Here is a 12,073-nt window from a genome sequence, read left to right as displayed (position 1 = left end):
ATGAAAAAAGTTGTGACAAACATAACATATTCTTATTCATACATTTTTATTTGTAAGATTCATAGAGATGTCGATGTTTTAACAGCATAACTTATATTTGTATAAAAATATGTAGAACAAAAATGGTCTCTATTGTGAACAAGCTTAAAAAAAAGAGAGAAATGAGTTTCAAAAACATATACAAACACAATAGAAAGAAATTGCACTAGTCTGTTCTGTTATTTGAATTCTTGGTTTATGAGTCTAAGATGATCTGGGCATCTGTCCCATCAGAAAGCTTGTGCTTGTCTCCGTTGAGGAGATAAAATTCCCTCTTCAGGAAGGCAAACAGCAGATCAGTAGCCATCAAAATCTATTAAAACAGCAAAAATTGATATTCATTGGTCAATGGTAAAATTATTTAAACTTTTTTTTTCCTTGTGAGAACATGCAGTTATTTTTCTCTCTAAAGGATTAATATTTTATCCTGATAATAGAACTTTAATCAGTGACATACAGTACATACATGAGCATGTGGGATTCTAATTCTCACAAGACTTAGAGCCATAAAATTCAGACAAGCTCACCTTTTATCTCAGTCTCTCTTTTACAAAAGGAATTCATAATGGAATAGTGAGACATAGTTCAAATGTGAGTTCAATTAAAGTTTTATGACCCTAGAGCCAGGTTTAGTAATGACCCTTTATGAGGAGGTGTGATTTGATGAAGATATGTCATTATTGGAAAATCAAAATAATCACAAGAGACCCATGGGCCACATTGCTCACCTGAGCACTGTGGCTAGGAAAAAGTACAAATTAGTTTATTATTGAAAAGTTTAAATCCAAAAGTAGTAAAACTTTGGTCGGCCATTGTGGCCCCGTCTTACCCCTGGGGGTCATGATTTGAACAAATTTGAATCTACACTACCTGAGGATGCTTCCATATAAATATGATCAATTATGGCTTTGCTATTCTAGAGAAGAAGATTTTAAAAAAATTTTCCTATATATTTCTATGTAAAAATTTGGTCGGCCATTGTGGCCCCGCCCTACCCCCGGGGGTCATAATTTGAACAAACTTGAATCTACACTACCTGAGGATGCTTCCATATAAATATGATCAATTATGGCTTTGCTATTCTTGAGAAGAAGATTTTTTAAAAAATTTCCTATATATTTCTATGTAAAACTTTGGTCGGCCATTGTGGCCCCGCCCTACCCCGAGGGTCATGATTTGAACAAACTTGAATCTACACTACCTGATGATGTTTTCCCATAATTTTCATCTTTCCTGGCACAGTGGTTCTTGAAAAGAAGATTTTTAAAGAATACCACCAAATTGAATGAGGGCGTGGCCCTTGATTTGAACAAACTTGAATCCCCTTCACCCAAGGATGCTTTGTGGCAAGTTTGGTTGAAATTGGCCCAGTGGTTCTTGAGAAGAAGTCAAAAATGTGTTTACAGACAGATGGACAGCTAGACAGTCGGACTGACGGATGCCGGACAAAATGTGATCAGAAAAGCTCACGTGAGCCTTCGGCTCAGGTAAGCTAAAAAGCTTAAATGTGCATATGCATGTTTTATTGTTTATCAATTTAATGGATCAACATAATTCATGCAACCACTTTACCTGTGCTGTAGAAAATGCAAGAGATATGGCAAAGTAAAAGTTTGCATTAGCACTTCCAGCATAGATCCATAGGTAATACTGTATAGGTGCAAACACTGTGGTGACTAGGAACATACAGACTGTCACAAAAGTATTCCTCATATCTGTAAAAACCAAAAAAAATTAACATCAGGAAATGCCAGTATATACAAACTTGATGGAGAGGACTTATAGTATAGGCAGTGCCTGCTGTCCAATCCAATCCTATATGTTTATTCATAATAAAATATTGTTTAAATTAAATTACATACAAACTTTCTCTGTTCACTTCAAAAAGAATGTTGCAATTATAATACCATTGCACTTTTGAATTATTATTACCGTTAGTTGTTTTCATTTTTTATCTGAGCAAAATATAAATACATGTACATGCAACTTGAAAGGTAACATACATTTAAAAACATGTTTCCATAAAGGCAGTAAGGCAATTACGAGACCCACATCTCCGTAGCCTGGGTAGGACTTGAAGATCCCAATGGTGTACAGCAGTGTGTAGAACAGGAAGGTGGGGTGTTCTCTAAAATACAATGCATGTGTAACACTTTGTATTGAATACAGCAGATATATTATTTAAACACATTGTCTTCATAATTCTAGATGCACACAAGAACATATTTCTAGAATGTTTATGTGGTTTAAGGACAAAGTGCATGTAAAAATTGTTTTCTAATTTCAGACTTTTGTTTTTAAATTACAGTATACCTCTTTGAGGAACACATGTACATCATTTTCACACTATTTTTTTTAATAAGATTACTCCTTCTTAAAATAAGTTTTGTTGAGCATTTTCTTTTTACCTTAGTCTAATTGCAAGTGGAATGGTGTATATCACAGCATTTATTTGAAAAACACAGATGAAGAATGTCCTAAAATGCTCAAACATCTCAGTGAAGAAGTACCAGAAAAGTCCCAGGTTTGGGGTTAGATCAGGAACACCCAGTCTGAAATTCACGTGGAAGAATCATTTCATATAAAGTAGAACTCCAATATTGCAAATATTCATATTTAAATGAACACTTTAAAAAAAAACACATACTTTTATAACTGCACTACAAGGGTGTACATTTATATAAAAAATAGACATTCAGCTACATGTTTAATGTTGGTAATGAAGAAAAATGATTTTGCATTTCCCTATCACTCTCTTCTTATTTATCTATTTGCTGCCAAGTTCCTTTGATTATATAAAGAAACCTTCCTGTTTCATAATATTATATTTATTTAAAGAATGCTGCTTACATGAAACCATATGTGGACGGTATAAATTCCCATGATCCCACAAACAACATGGAGAAGAGTAACATCAGAGCCACTGCTATAAACGTGATACACACTATCTGGAGATATCCCATAACAGCTGCTGAATCTGTGAAGCTTATCTTTCCTTTTCTTGACATCTGAAAAAGACAAGCACTGTAATCTAACCCACATGACATTAAAGGTGTTCATTTGTTTTAATTACCTTTTATTAGACATTAAACTGATCTACAAAGTTATAACACACTGTAAATTTACTGAAATCATTCTATGCATTTTTCTTGCTTTTATGAATATATTGTCGCATGCCATGGGTTTTGATCCACACCAAATCCTGGAGTGCATTATGGCTTGTGACAAAATTGAACAACTTAGGTACCAACCAACATTGAATATACTGCAACAGGCACACAGAGAATTATGGGATACATGGAGATGTATGCAGCCAAAGCAACAAAAACTGCAGATATTATGGGATTACCTGAAAGAAATATGTGAACATGTATTTGAAGATTACTAACAAAAATTTTCCAATGAGAACTGTCAAAGTCATTTTAAGTAATGCAAAACTACCTGCATACTAATTTAATAATGGATGCTATTACAGACAACTTTTGATAACTTGAAGTCAATGGGACTGAGAAAAAAATTCAAGATATCCCAGGATTTGGGATATCCAGGATATTAAAATACTTCAAGAACAAAGGAGTTAGGACATTTAAATCACTTAGATATAACCAAGGTGTTTGAGTAAAAACTTTAGAATAAATTGGAATTATTAAGAAAACGAAGATAAGTGCATTTGAAGAGCCGTATCACGTCTCCTTGACAGGCGCAGATCATCAGACTGTATCTATTAATGGGACTACATAAAGGTCCTGAATATGAATACTGTAAAACGAGAAAATTTGGAGCATACGTATTTTAGCCCAAATGCAAGTGGAAATGCATTGGCTCATATAAATTTTAGCATTTGCACTTGTCATTAAAATATTTAAATGTGATATTGTTTCTTTTTATTCACGCCCGGACTTGACTTTTGGTTAGTCAAGCACGGAAAATGCACGACAGCACTTCCGTATATAAGTAACCATTCGTCAACTTTACTGTGGTGTTGAAATCATATGGACGTGGCACAATGTTAAATTTTATTTCAATTTCATTTTCGATAAAGAAATAGAGTATTTACACATTTTATTTATTTTAAAACAATGCATGCATTGGATGAAAGTTATGGATAAACGGTAATCATAATCAGGTATTGTCTGCAAGCTCAATTGCCATGCTTGATTGCATTGTTTACCTCGAGGCGATAGATGATTGACACGCAGAGAAGCCAAACTTTGAAGGTGCTAATGATAAGTATCGGGTAACAACTAACAATAGTGTAATTAAATTATAATTTGGCAGAACTTTCTCGATCGATCCTACCATGTACAGTGCTTGTGTGTGCATAAAATCCAATGACCTAACGACATTATGTAATCGCGCGTTCCGGTTTCCATGTACTTATGTGAAAGCTTTGAACACAGAAAAAAAATAATATTTAGAAATCTGTTAGCGCACAATAAATTTTAGCGTTCAGGGGCTAAAATTAATTGTGTGCCAAATATTCTCATTTTACAGTACATGTTACTGACCTTTTAACATATAATAGAGGGCAAGAAGGATTACAATGTTGTTGAACACAGCAGTGGACTTTGCCAGGCATGTAGCTACACTGTATGGATTGAAGGAAAATCTGCAATAAATAAACACATCAAGTTTCATCACGAAATACTGTTAGGATGTCTATCAATCATTATGCTTTCATTCATATTGTTGTTCAGGTAGAAGAGTGTCTAACAAATGCTTTTGTTATTTGGTGTTCTTGCATACGTTGAATCACTTAGATTCCTTTATCATTGTACATTTATATAGGGAACATGTCAATACAAGGAAAACATAAGGAATTGCCTCCCTTCAACTAATCAATGCCATTAATGGTCTTCTTACCATGCACCAAGAAATCAGATATAAGAAACTTACGCCACTGTCACATAGAACTGAAGATCCCAAACATCTTCCCTTCGAAGTAAAAACTTTTTGGCATCTGGGTGGAAATCTTTAACTCTTGATGCCTGTCTTTGGAGCTGTATATATTCAAAATTATAAACACTCGAAATTATTAAAGGTGTCTCTCTTTACACTTTTCACTATCACTTAACAAAACCAAAACATATATATTTTTGCCATGTTTGTTTATGAATTAAAGTCCCCAAAATTTTTATTTATGATTTGCTTTATTTCAAAATTTGTATGAGTGACATACTCCCTAGTACATGTATTGTCATAATTACAAATTCCTGCATCAAAATTATTCCTGCGCTACAGTATAAGGTGAACAACTATAACTGACTGTTCATATTCTAAGTCCAACAACTAAGATGTACTGAAGAGGAATTGGGGAATGTTATATAATACATTATTTACCACATATCTTCCAAACTGGTTAGATATCCGGAGCAAAATCATTCCTTGGATGATATCCAGTAGCTAAAAAGAAAGAACAGATTACCAATAATTTATCCTATTGCAAAGTAGTCATTTTTTAACATGTTCAAGAGAAGTTTATCATTTAAGAGCCCATTGTAAAGATATAAGTATCATTTATAGGATCTTACCACAAATATAAGATTAATGGTATTTGATGAAAACTTGCTGATGAATCCAAGAACTTTCAGCATCAAAGGACTCTGAAAATAAAAAACATCATATCATATCTTCAGAGAAGTTACTAATGATTGTCACTTGGATAATTTAGAGACAGCTTTATCCTAGCCGCACTAAATGAGTTACATGTAAGTCTAAGTCAAGCTGGCAAAGAAAAAAATTACTTAAAGTCATAAAAATTTTCTTTTTGTATATTTTTGTTTGCCCTATTACACAATAAGCAATTTTCTTGTAAAAAAAAAATGCTAAAGGTAGGAATGTACCATCCAGTAATAACTAAAAGTGATTGGGAAAAAAAGATATATATGGACTTAGGCCAACAATAAAAAATGATTTGTTTTGTAACGGGAGAGGAGAAAATGCAGCGGACCAGACCGGGATTCGAACCCGGGCCCCCTGAAACTCCGGTCAGGTGCTCTACCAACTGAGCTATCTGGCCACCGGCGATCAAACCAGGCCGACTGCCACATTCCTCCCTCCTTAAAGGTCTTTGGCCCTCCAAAGACCCCAACCCAGGCTCATCCCTGGCAGATCTTTCTCCTGTCAATTCCAGGGCATGACACGGCACCAAATGTAACGGGAGAGGAAAAAATGCAGCAGACCAGACCGGGATTCGAACCCGGGCTCCCTGAAACTTCGGTCAGGTGCTCTACCAACTGAGCTATCTGGCCACCGGCGATCGAACCCGGCTGACCACCACATTCCTCCCTCCAGGCCAAAATAAAAAATGCCTTTGTTTCCCCTAACGCGACCGACCCAATTAAATTGCACCGACTGAAAAGATTTTTTAAGTAAGATGATTCAAATATTTTTTTTATTGTTAATCAAGTTTTATAACAATATAATTTCATGTTAAATCAGTTTTTATCATGTTGAATCGACATTTTTATACTTTTATTTTCAAGCATTTGTTGGAAACAAAATGATGTTTCAAATGTGATTAAGGGCATTAGCTCTTCGTAAGACAATGGCGACGTCTCAATCTTATGCTTTTAGCTAATTGGAATTCTTCACTCTTGAAACAATTCGATAATAAAATTTACCATGACAATTAAGAGTGTTTCGGAGGTATCTTGGCGGCTCTTCATGTGAGTGAATAAATTTATTGTGAACAAACAAACAAACTTCTTTGAATTTAAGGTACATAATACATGGTATGCCTGCCTTTGGTAGCTGAGTTATATTGAACAATTACAAAAATGTCATTTTCTGTTCCTATGTTTACTATATGCCATTATGGAACCATAGGATTTGTTGTAAATATGTCTGTATATTCATCCTAATTATTATATTTAGATGTCCTTTCTTCATGCCTTTATTTAGTGGTTAAACTTCGTGACTATGACATTGTATATAGCATTTTTATCATTTGTAGATTCGGTTTGGTTCATTTGAATATTGTTTACATACTCTTTCCAAATAGTTTTGAAATCATGAAAAATTCCTGAGATTTTCAGTAATTTTTCTTTAATTAGATTGAAGATTGGTTGTTTCTTTGCACTAATCACTTCGAGATTTGTAGGATACATTTAAACATTTCCCCATTATCAAATTTAAACTCAGCACTTTTTTTGGCCATTAAGCAGTGTGGGTCTTTTTTGGTAAGCATCAACACTGGACATACGTTTGATGATTCATCTTTGTGAAATGTTTAACGTTGTCACTGGGATTTGAACCTGTAGCATTTTCAATAATTCTTAAGTTTAAATTTACGATTTTAAAACAATTTTTACTGACAAATCTTCATGGTTTTCACGAACGCATTCGTAGTAGATTGAACAAGATTTTATTACATTTTATTTCCTTACAACAGTCTCAATATGCTTTATAATCCTTAAATTTGTGATGGTAATAAAAATATAGCTGTTTAATCATTTATCCACAAACATTATATCCTTTGAAAGTGTAATGAGTGAAATTCAAGACGTTTTATTTGACGTCACAATTACAAGTATGACGTAAGAGTTGTACGATTCTTAAGTGAAATTAAATCGTAAATATTTTGTAGTGTATTTCATTTGATTTTTCAACAACAAACGTTCAAAACGCATACATTATTATTGTATTTTGCTTGAAAATTATAATTTTTCATCTTTTGGGTTTTGAGATAGCTTTTTTTACAAAAATCATTTTTAATGATACTTAAGAGAGGGTTAGGGCTCAAAGAAAAAAATTTTACACGTAAGAATCATAAAATTTTTCTGAAACATATAAAATCGTAAGTTTTCTCTTACCCTAAAAATTAATCATAAGCAATTTTTTGTGAAAAGGGCTACTGCTATATAAAATTAGCCACTTTCTTCAGTTAATCCTAAAAATGCTCAGAACCACTGCAATATCTGGAAAGGCCCTCAAAAAAGTATGATTTGATCGTCTTGTAATCTGAAGGCTAGAAAGGTTTGAAAAAATATATTCGTATGTCTGGTCTTCGCATATTTGAGAATCTTGTCTATTTTATTCAATTTATATGAATGTTGTGGTAAGATATTTCACAAGTTCAACTAAATGACAGTTGTAAATAAATTAATCATGAATTTTCCTTTAACATGTTCAATCAGCATGTTTGATACAAATCGCTTTCTTTTGTACTTTTCTTACTTATAAATGTAATTTTCCATTAAATTTCCCTAGAGATGTATTTTCAATTCCAGATGTAATATGTTTAAATGTAAATTGAGGAAAAAATACAAACCCAACTTGAGAATTTAGGGTCGGGTTAGGGGAAACAAAGATATTTTTAATTCCGGCCCCATAAAGGTCTTTGGCCCTCCAAAGACCCCAACCCAGGGTCATTCCTGTCAGGTCTTTTACCTGTCAATTCCAGGTCAGGTGCTCTACCAACTGAGCTATCTGGCCACCGACGATCAAACCTGTCTGACCACCACAGTTTGATGTACTCCAGCTGCCCCATCAAAATTGCCCCTACATAATCATTTAAGTACTTTTTTTGTTGTTTTCCAGGGAAATAAGAGATTGTTTCAAATTAAAGAAGGTTTATAATTTCTGTATGATGCTCTTTTTGATGAAACATCTTTATAGCATGGCCTAGCCAATTCTATCTTAAAGCAGTATGTAAACATGCTAACAAGCAATTAATTTATTACTATGCATGTGAATGATGATTTATTGCTGATACTAGGTAGTTACCTCATGAAAAACATCACCAGTATATGGGGAAATGCCCTCTTTGTGCAGTGCTAGTCCTTCCATTGCTGAAATTAAGAGAAAATGTTCATATTTCTTTCCAAATAAAAAAAATAAAGCATATACTATAAATAAATGGTTTTAGAGAGTCCAGCTAGTGGCATGAAGCACCGGTTGTCACTGCAAGCTCTAAAAGCAATACCTAAACAAAAAGAAAATTCAGACTTTGCACATTGATCCAAATTGCATTTTTCTGCAGTTACATATGGACCAATAATGCTTAGCCAATTTCATCTTGCTATAAACTTTGTTCTGAGATTGCAACAAAAATTCCAAAAAAAAATAAAATGATTATTATAATAAATGGATGGAATATCTAGCAGATAACATTAAGAAGTAGATTAAACATTCTTGATTAAAAAAAAATCACTGTTCAGACGGTGAGACTTAATTTTGGTAATGCATTATACATGCGACCTCATATGATGTCACAGTGTAGCAAATGTCATAAGCAGTTTGATGAACCCAATCTTAATAAGGCCTTAAACTAAAAGGCACCTGCATCTGTAATAACAATTGCATTATCAACATATGTTGATGGTGTGAACGTTGGGGCGAGCGCAGATACTTATTCAGTTTTAGTTGATCATGGGCTCAAAAATCGCACCTGACGCTTCAGGTTTGGTGCATCTAGACTCTGTTTAAGGTACATTACCAAAACAAAGCCTGAACAGTGTTGATTGTAATGAAGAACATTTTATTTACTATATACCGTAATTTACGGCATATAGGTTGTTTTTAGCAAGCGTCATAGTGCGAACCTCTCGGGTCACCAATATTAAAATTCGACCATTTTCTCAAGTTTGACTTGTAAAATGCCCCCAAATCAGTAAAATTTACGTCAATTTCAAAGCAAATTTGTGCCACTTTTGTAACTTTTTTGATTATTTTTCGCAAAAAAATTAATGCCCCGGTAAACAATAAAATATTTATTCTATAGCTTTCTTACAAAATAAGTTCCATTAATTATCCGTTGATGACAAAGGAAAACAACATTGCTTCATCTATTAAATAATTCCGCAACGTGTTAATCATGCGGTATCCATCTTGTGAAGCTAGGAAGTCGCGATCATGTACTAAAAGTAAAACCGCAACCGTATCAAAATTTAAAATACGGAAATTTTTCACGAACACAACTGTAGTGTTTTTACCATTTATTAGTAGCGATAAATTGAAATAGTATATTAAATACTTTTATTGTCTTATGTTATGTCAGGCTTTTTTTTTGGATTTAAATGTAAAATGAGTGAAATAATTTGTTGCCATTCATATCCAAAGTTTAATTACCAAAAAATGTTTAAAAAAAAACGTGAGTCATTACTGTTTTTTTTTTTTTAATTTTAATTATAATACCGCTTCGTACACAAGAAGTACATTGAATTACCGGTATACAAAGATTGGCTTCTAACAGAATTTTAATTGTCTGACAGGTAAAGGAATTTACACTGTGTACGCAAAGGTGTTTAACACCTGTTTGGTTTAAATGCCTGCGGGGCAGGATTAACAAACCCACGTGCCGTAATAGTGTATTAGTGTTACACATCATTGAACAAACAAAGCCGTGTAATTCATGTTGACAGTCAAATTGTGAATGTACTCTCAATTAAATTTATAAATTAAACTTATAGAGTGTTAATATGATTTCAATTCTTTACTGTTGCTTGATATATATACATTCAATGGTCATTTGCGTGTTTTAGCAAGTCCCTGGAGAAGAAAAATATAAATGGTGGACATCGAAGTAATTGTCGTCCACCGGTAAATAATGTCTGAATAAAATTTATTAGGAATGTGTCAAAGTTGTTCTGAAATCGGAATTACTATTCTTTGGTCTCGGGTATTTCCCGAATTATAGCTGTAAAATAATAACGTATTCACGTGTTATTTATGCCTCTAATTTAACAACAGTGTGAAACTACGGAGGCATTGAACAGGCAAGTTGGAGAAAAATAAGTAGTAACACAATCCAAAGAAGTTTTAACTACATTATTTTTTTTTAAAAACTTTATTTAATTGATGCTCATTAAAATACCTGTTTGTTTTCTTGATACGTTCATGTCACGGAATAACCCCGGTAATTTTAGGGTTTACCTGTTCTGATACGTTGTATCTGCGTAAGAATCTTTAGAAAACGGGAAACAAAACCTCGCCCTATATAGTAAGTTCGACCAATCTTAGGATTTTTCAAAAAATTAGGCTGAAAATGAGCCTTTTGACCTATATACCCCATCGACCTATAATCCCGAAATTACGGTATCTGCCATTTGACCTAGACGTTGTTGTTAGCAAGCGTCATAGTGCGAAGCTCTCTGCGGTCACTATTTAATATGTGGACACATTTTCTCAAGTCTGACTTGTAAAGGAGAAGTAAAGTGACTAAGAGATAAGTCTTTGTATACCATTCAGAAAATGGTGAATGAAATAAAAATCATAAATTCTGTTATGCAGTATAAATCCATATGCATCAGTACCAAAACTTGAATCCCTTCATAAACGCAAAGCAATATTCTTCAAAATCGGATCCCATTCGTTACATTGCAACTTATACCGAAGCGCCACTTGTCACTGCGAGCTCTTAGAGCAACGCCTGTGCAAAGAAGAAAAAAAATCGGACTACTGTACATTCATTTGATAGAATTTATTGACACAGTAATTTGGACCCACAATGCATCACTTGTTAAAGCTACCAAATGTTCTTCATTTACTTTCAGCATTGTTCAGGCTTTTTTTTTTTGGAAATGTAACTTATATACGACGTCATGTGACGTAAGAGTCTAACGCACCAAATGTCACGTGCAGTTTGACGAGCCCGATCTAAATTATAACAAAATAAATATCTGCGCTCGCCATAACGGTCGCACCGTCAACATATTAAGTTTCAGACCGAAATTAACACATACCGCGTCCCCATGATGTAAGCGGAGTAACAACTTCTGTTTTTGTGGCAAGCCATTCGGGTAGTGAAGTCCTAAATAAGGCTAGCCGCAATATCACACCAGAAACAAAAGAAATGGCTGTTGGAAGAACCATTATGTTTCAGTGTTTGGTTTTTCAATCAATAATTTTTTTCGTCCATGTCATTTCTACTTATAAAATCAAAACACTTAAAAAGTATATGAAGAAACTTATGTCTGACTTTGATTCTTGCTTTCTGTTTTGGTAGCTCATACAAAGAGTTTTCTTCGTTTTGAAAATTACTATCTTTTATTTTATCAATTTATAAATCACGATAATTATCCCTAGAAAAAGT

At 33.6% G+C, this 12,073-nt stretch overlaps 1 protein-coding gene and 1 non-coding gene across 3 annotated transcripts; both read right to left on the bottom strand.

The window, feature by feature from the left end:
* Positions 1-29: 29 nt before the first annotated feature.
* On the bottom strand, positions 30-11,910 carry LOC134267679 (phosphatidylinositol glycan anchor biosynthesis class U protein-like). 2 transcript variants are annotated; one of them, XM_062749893.1, is made up of 12 exons: positions 11,724-11,910; positions 8,767-8,831; positions 5,571-5,642; positions 5,380-5,442; positions 4,936-5,039; positions 4,548-4,648; positions 3,291-3,388; positions 2,890-3,047; positions 2,448-2,591; positions 2,043-2,167; positions 1,612-1,754; positions 30-352 (listed from the first exon to the last, which is right to left on the bottom strand). In XM_062749893.1, the coding sequence occupies exons 1-12, from the start codon at positions 11,851-11,853 to the stop codon at positions 236-238; spliced, it is 1,320 nt and encodes a 439-aa protein (XP_062605877.1). In that variant the 5' UTR covers positions 11,854-11,910; the 3' UTR covers positions 30-235. The 2 variants fall into 2 exon arrangements, with proteins under 2 accessions (XP_062605877.1, XP_062605878.1); XM_062749894.1 differs by having other exon boundaries at positions 11,807-11,892.
* Positions 6,218-6,290, bottom strand: Trnaf-gaa (transfer RNA phenylalanine (anticodon GAA)). Its single transcript has one exon. It is a non-coding gene; the product is annotated as a tRNA-Phe (tRNA).
* Positions 11,911-12,073: the final 163 nt, after the last annotated feature.

This window comes from Saccostrea cucullata, unplaced genomic scaffold (assembly GCF_032062105.1).
Source record: "Saccostrea cucullata isolate Sc308-1 unplaced genomic scaffold, CSIRO_AGI_Scuc_v1 ctg2518, whole genome shotgun sequence".
Classification (NCBI taxonomy): domain Eukaryota; kingdom Metazoa; phylum Mollusca; class Bivalvia; order Ostreida; family Ostreidae; genus Saccostrea; species Saccostrea cuccullata.
Note: the sequence above shows the minus strand (reverse complement) of the source record. Positions and strands in the feature narration are given on the sequence as shown.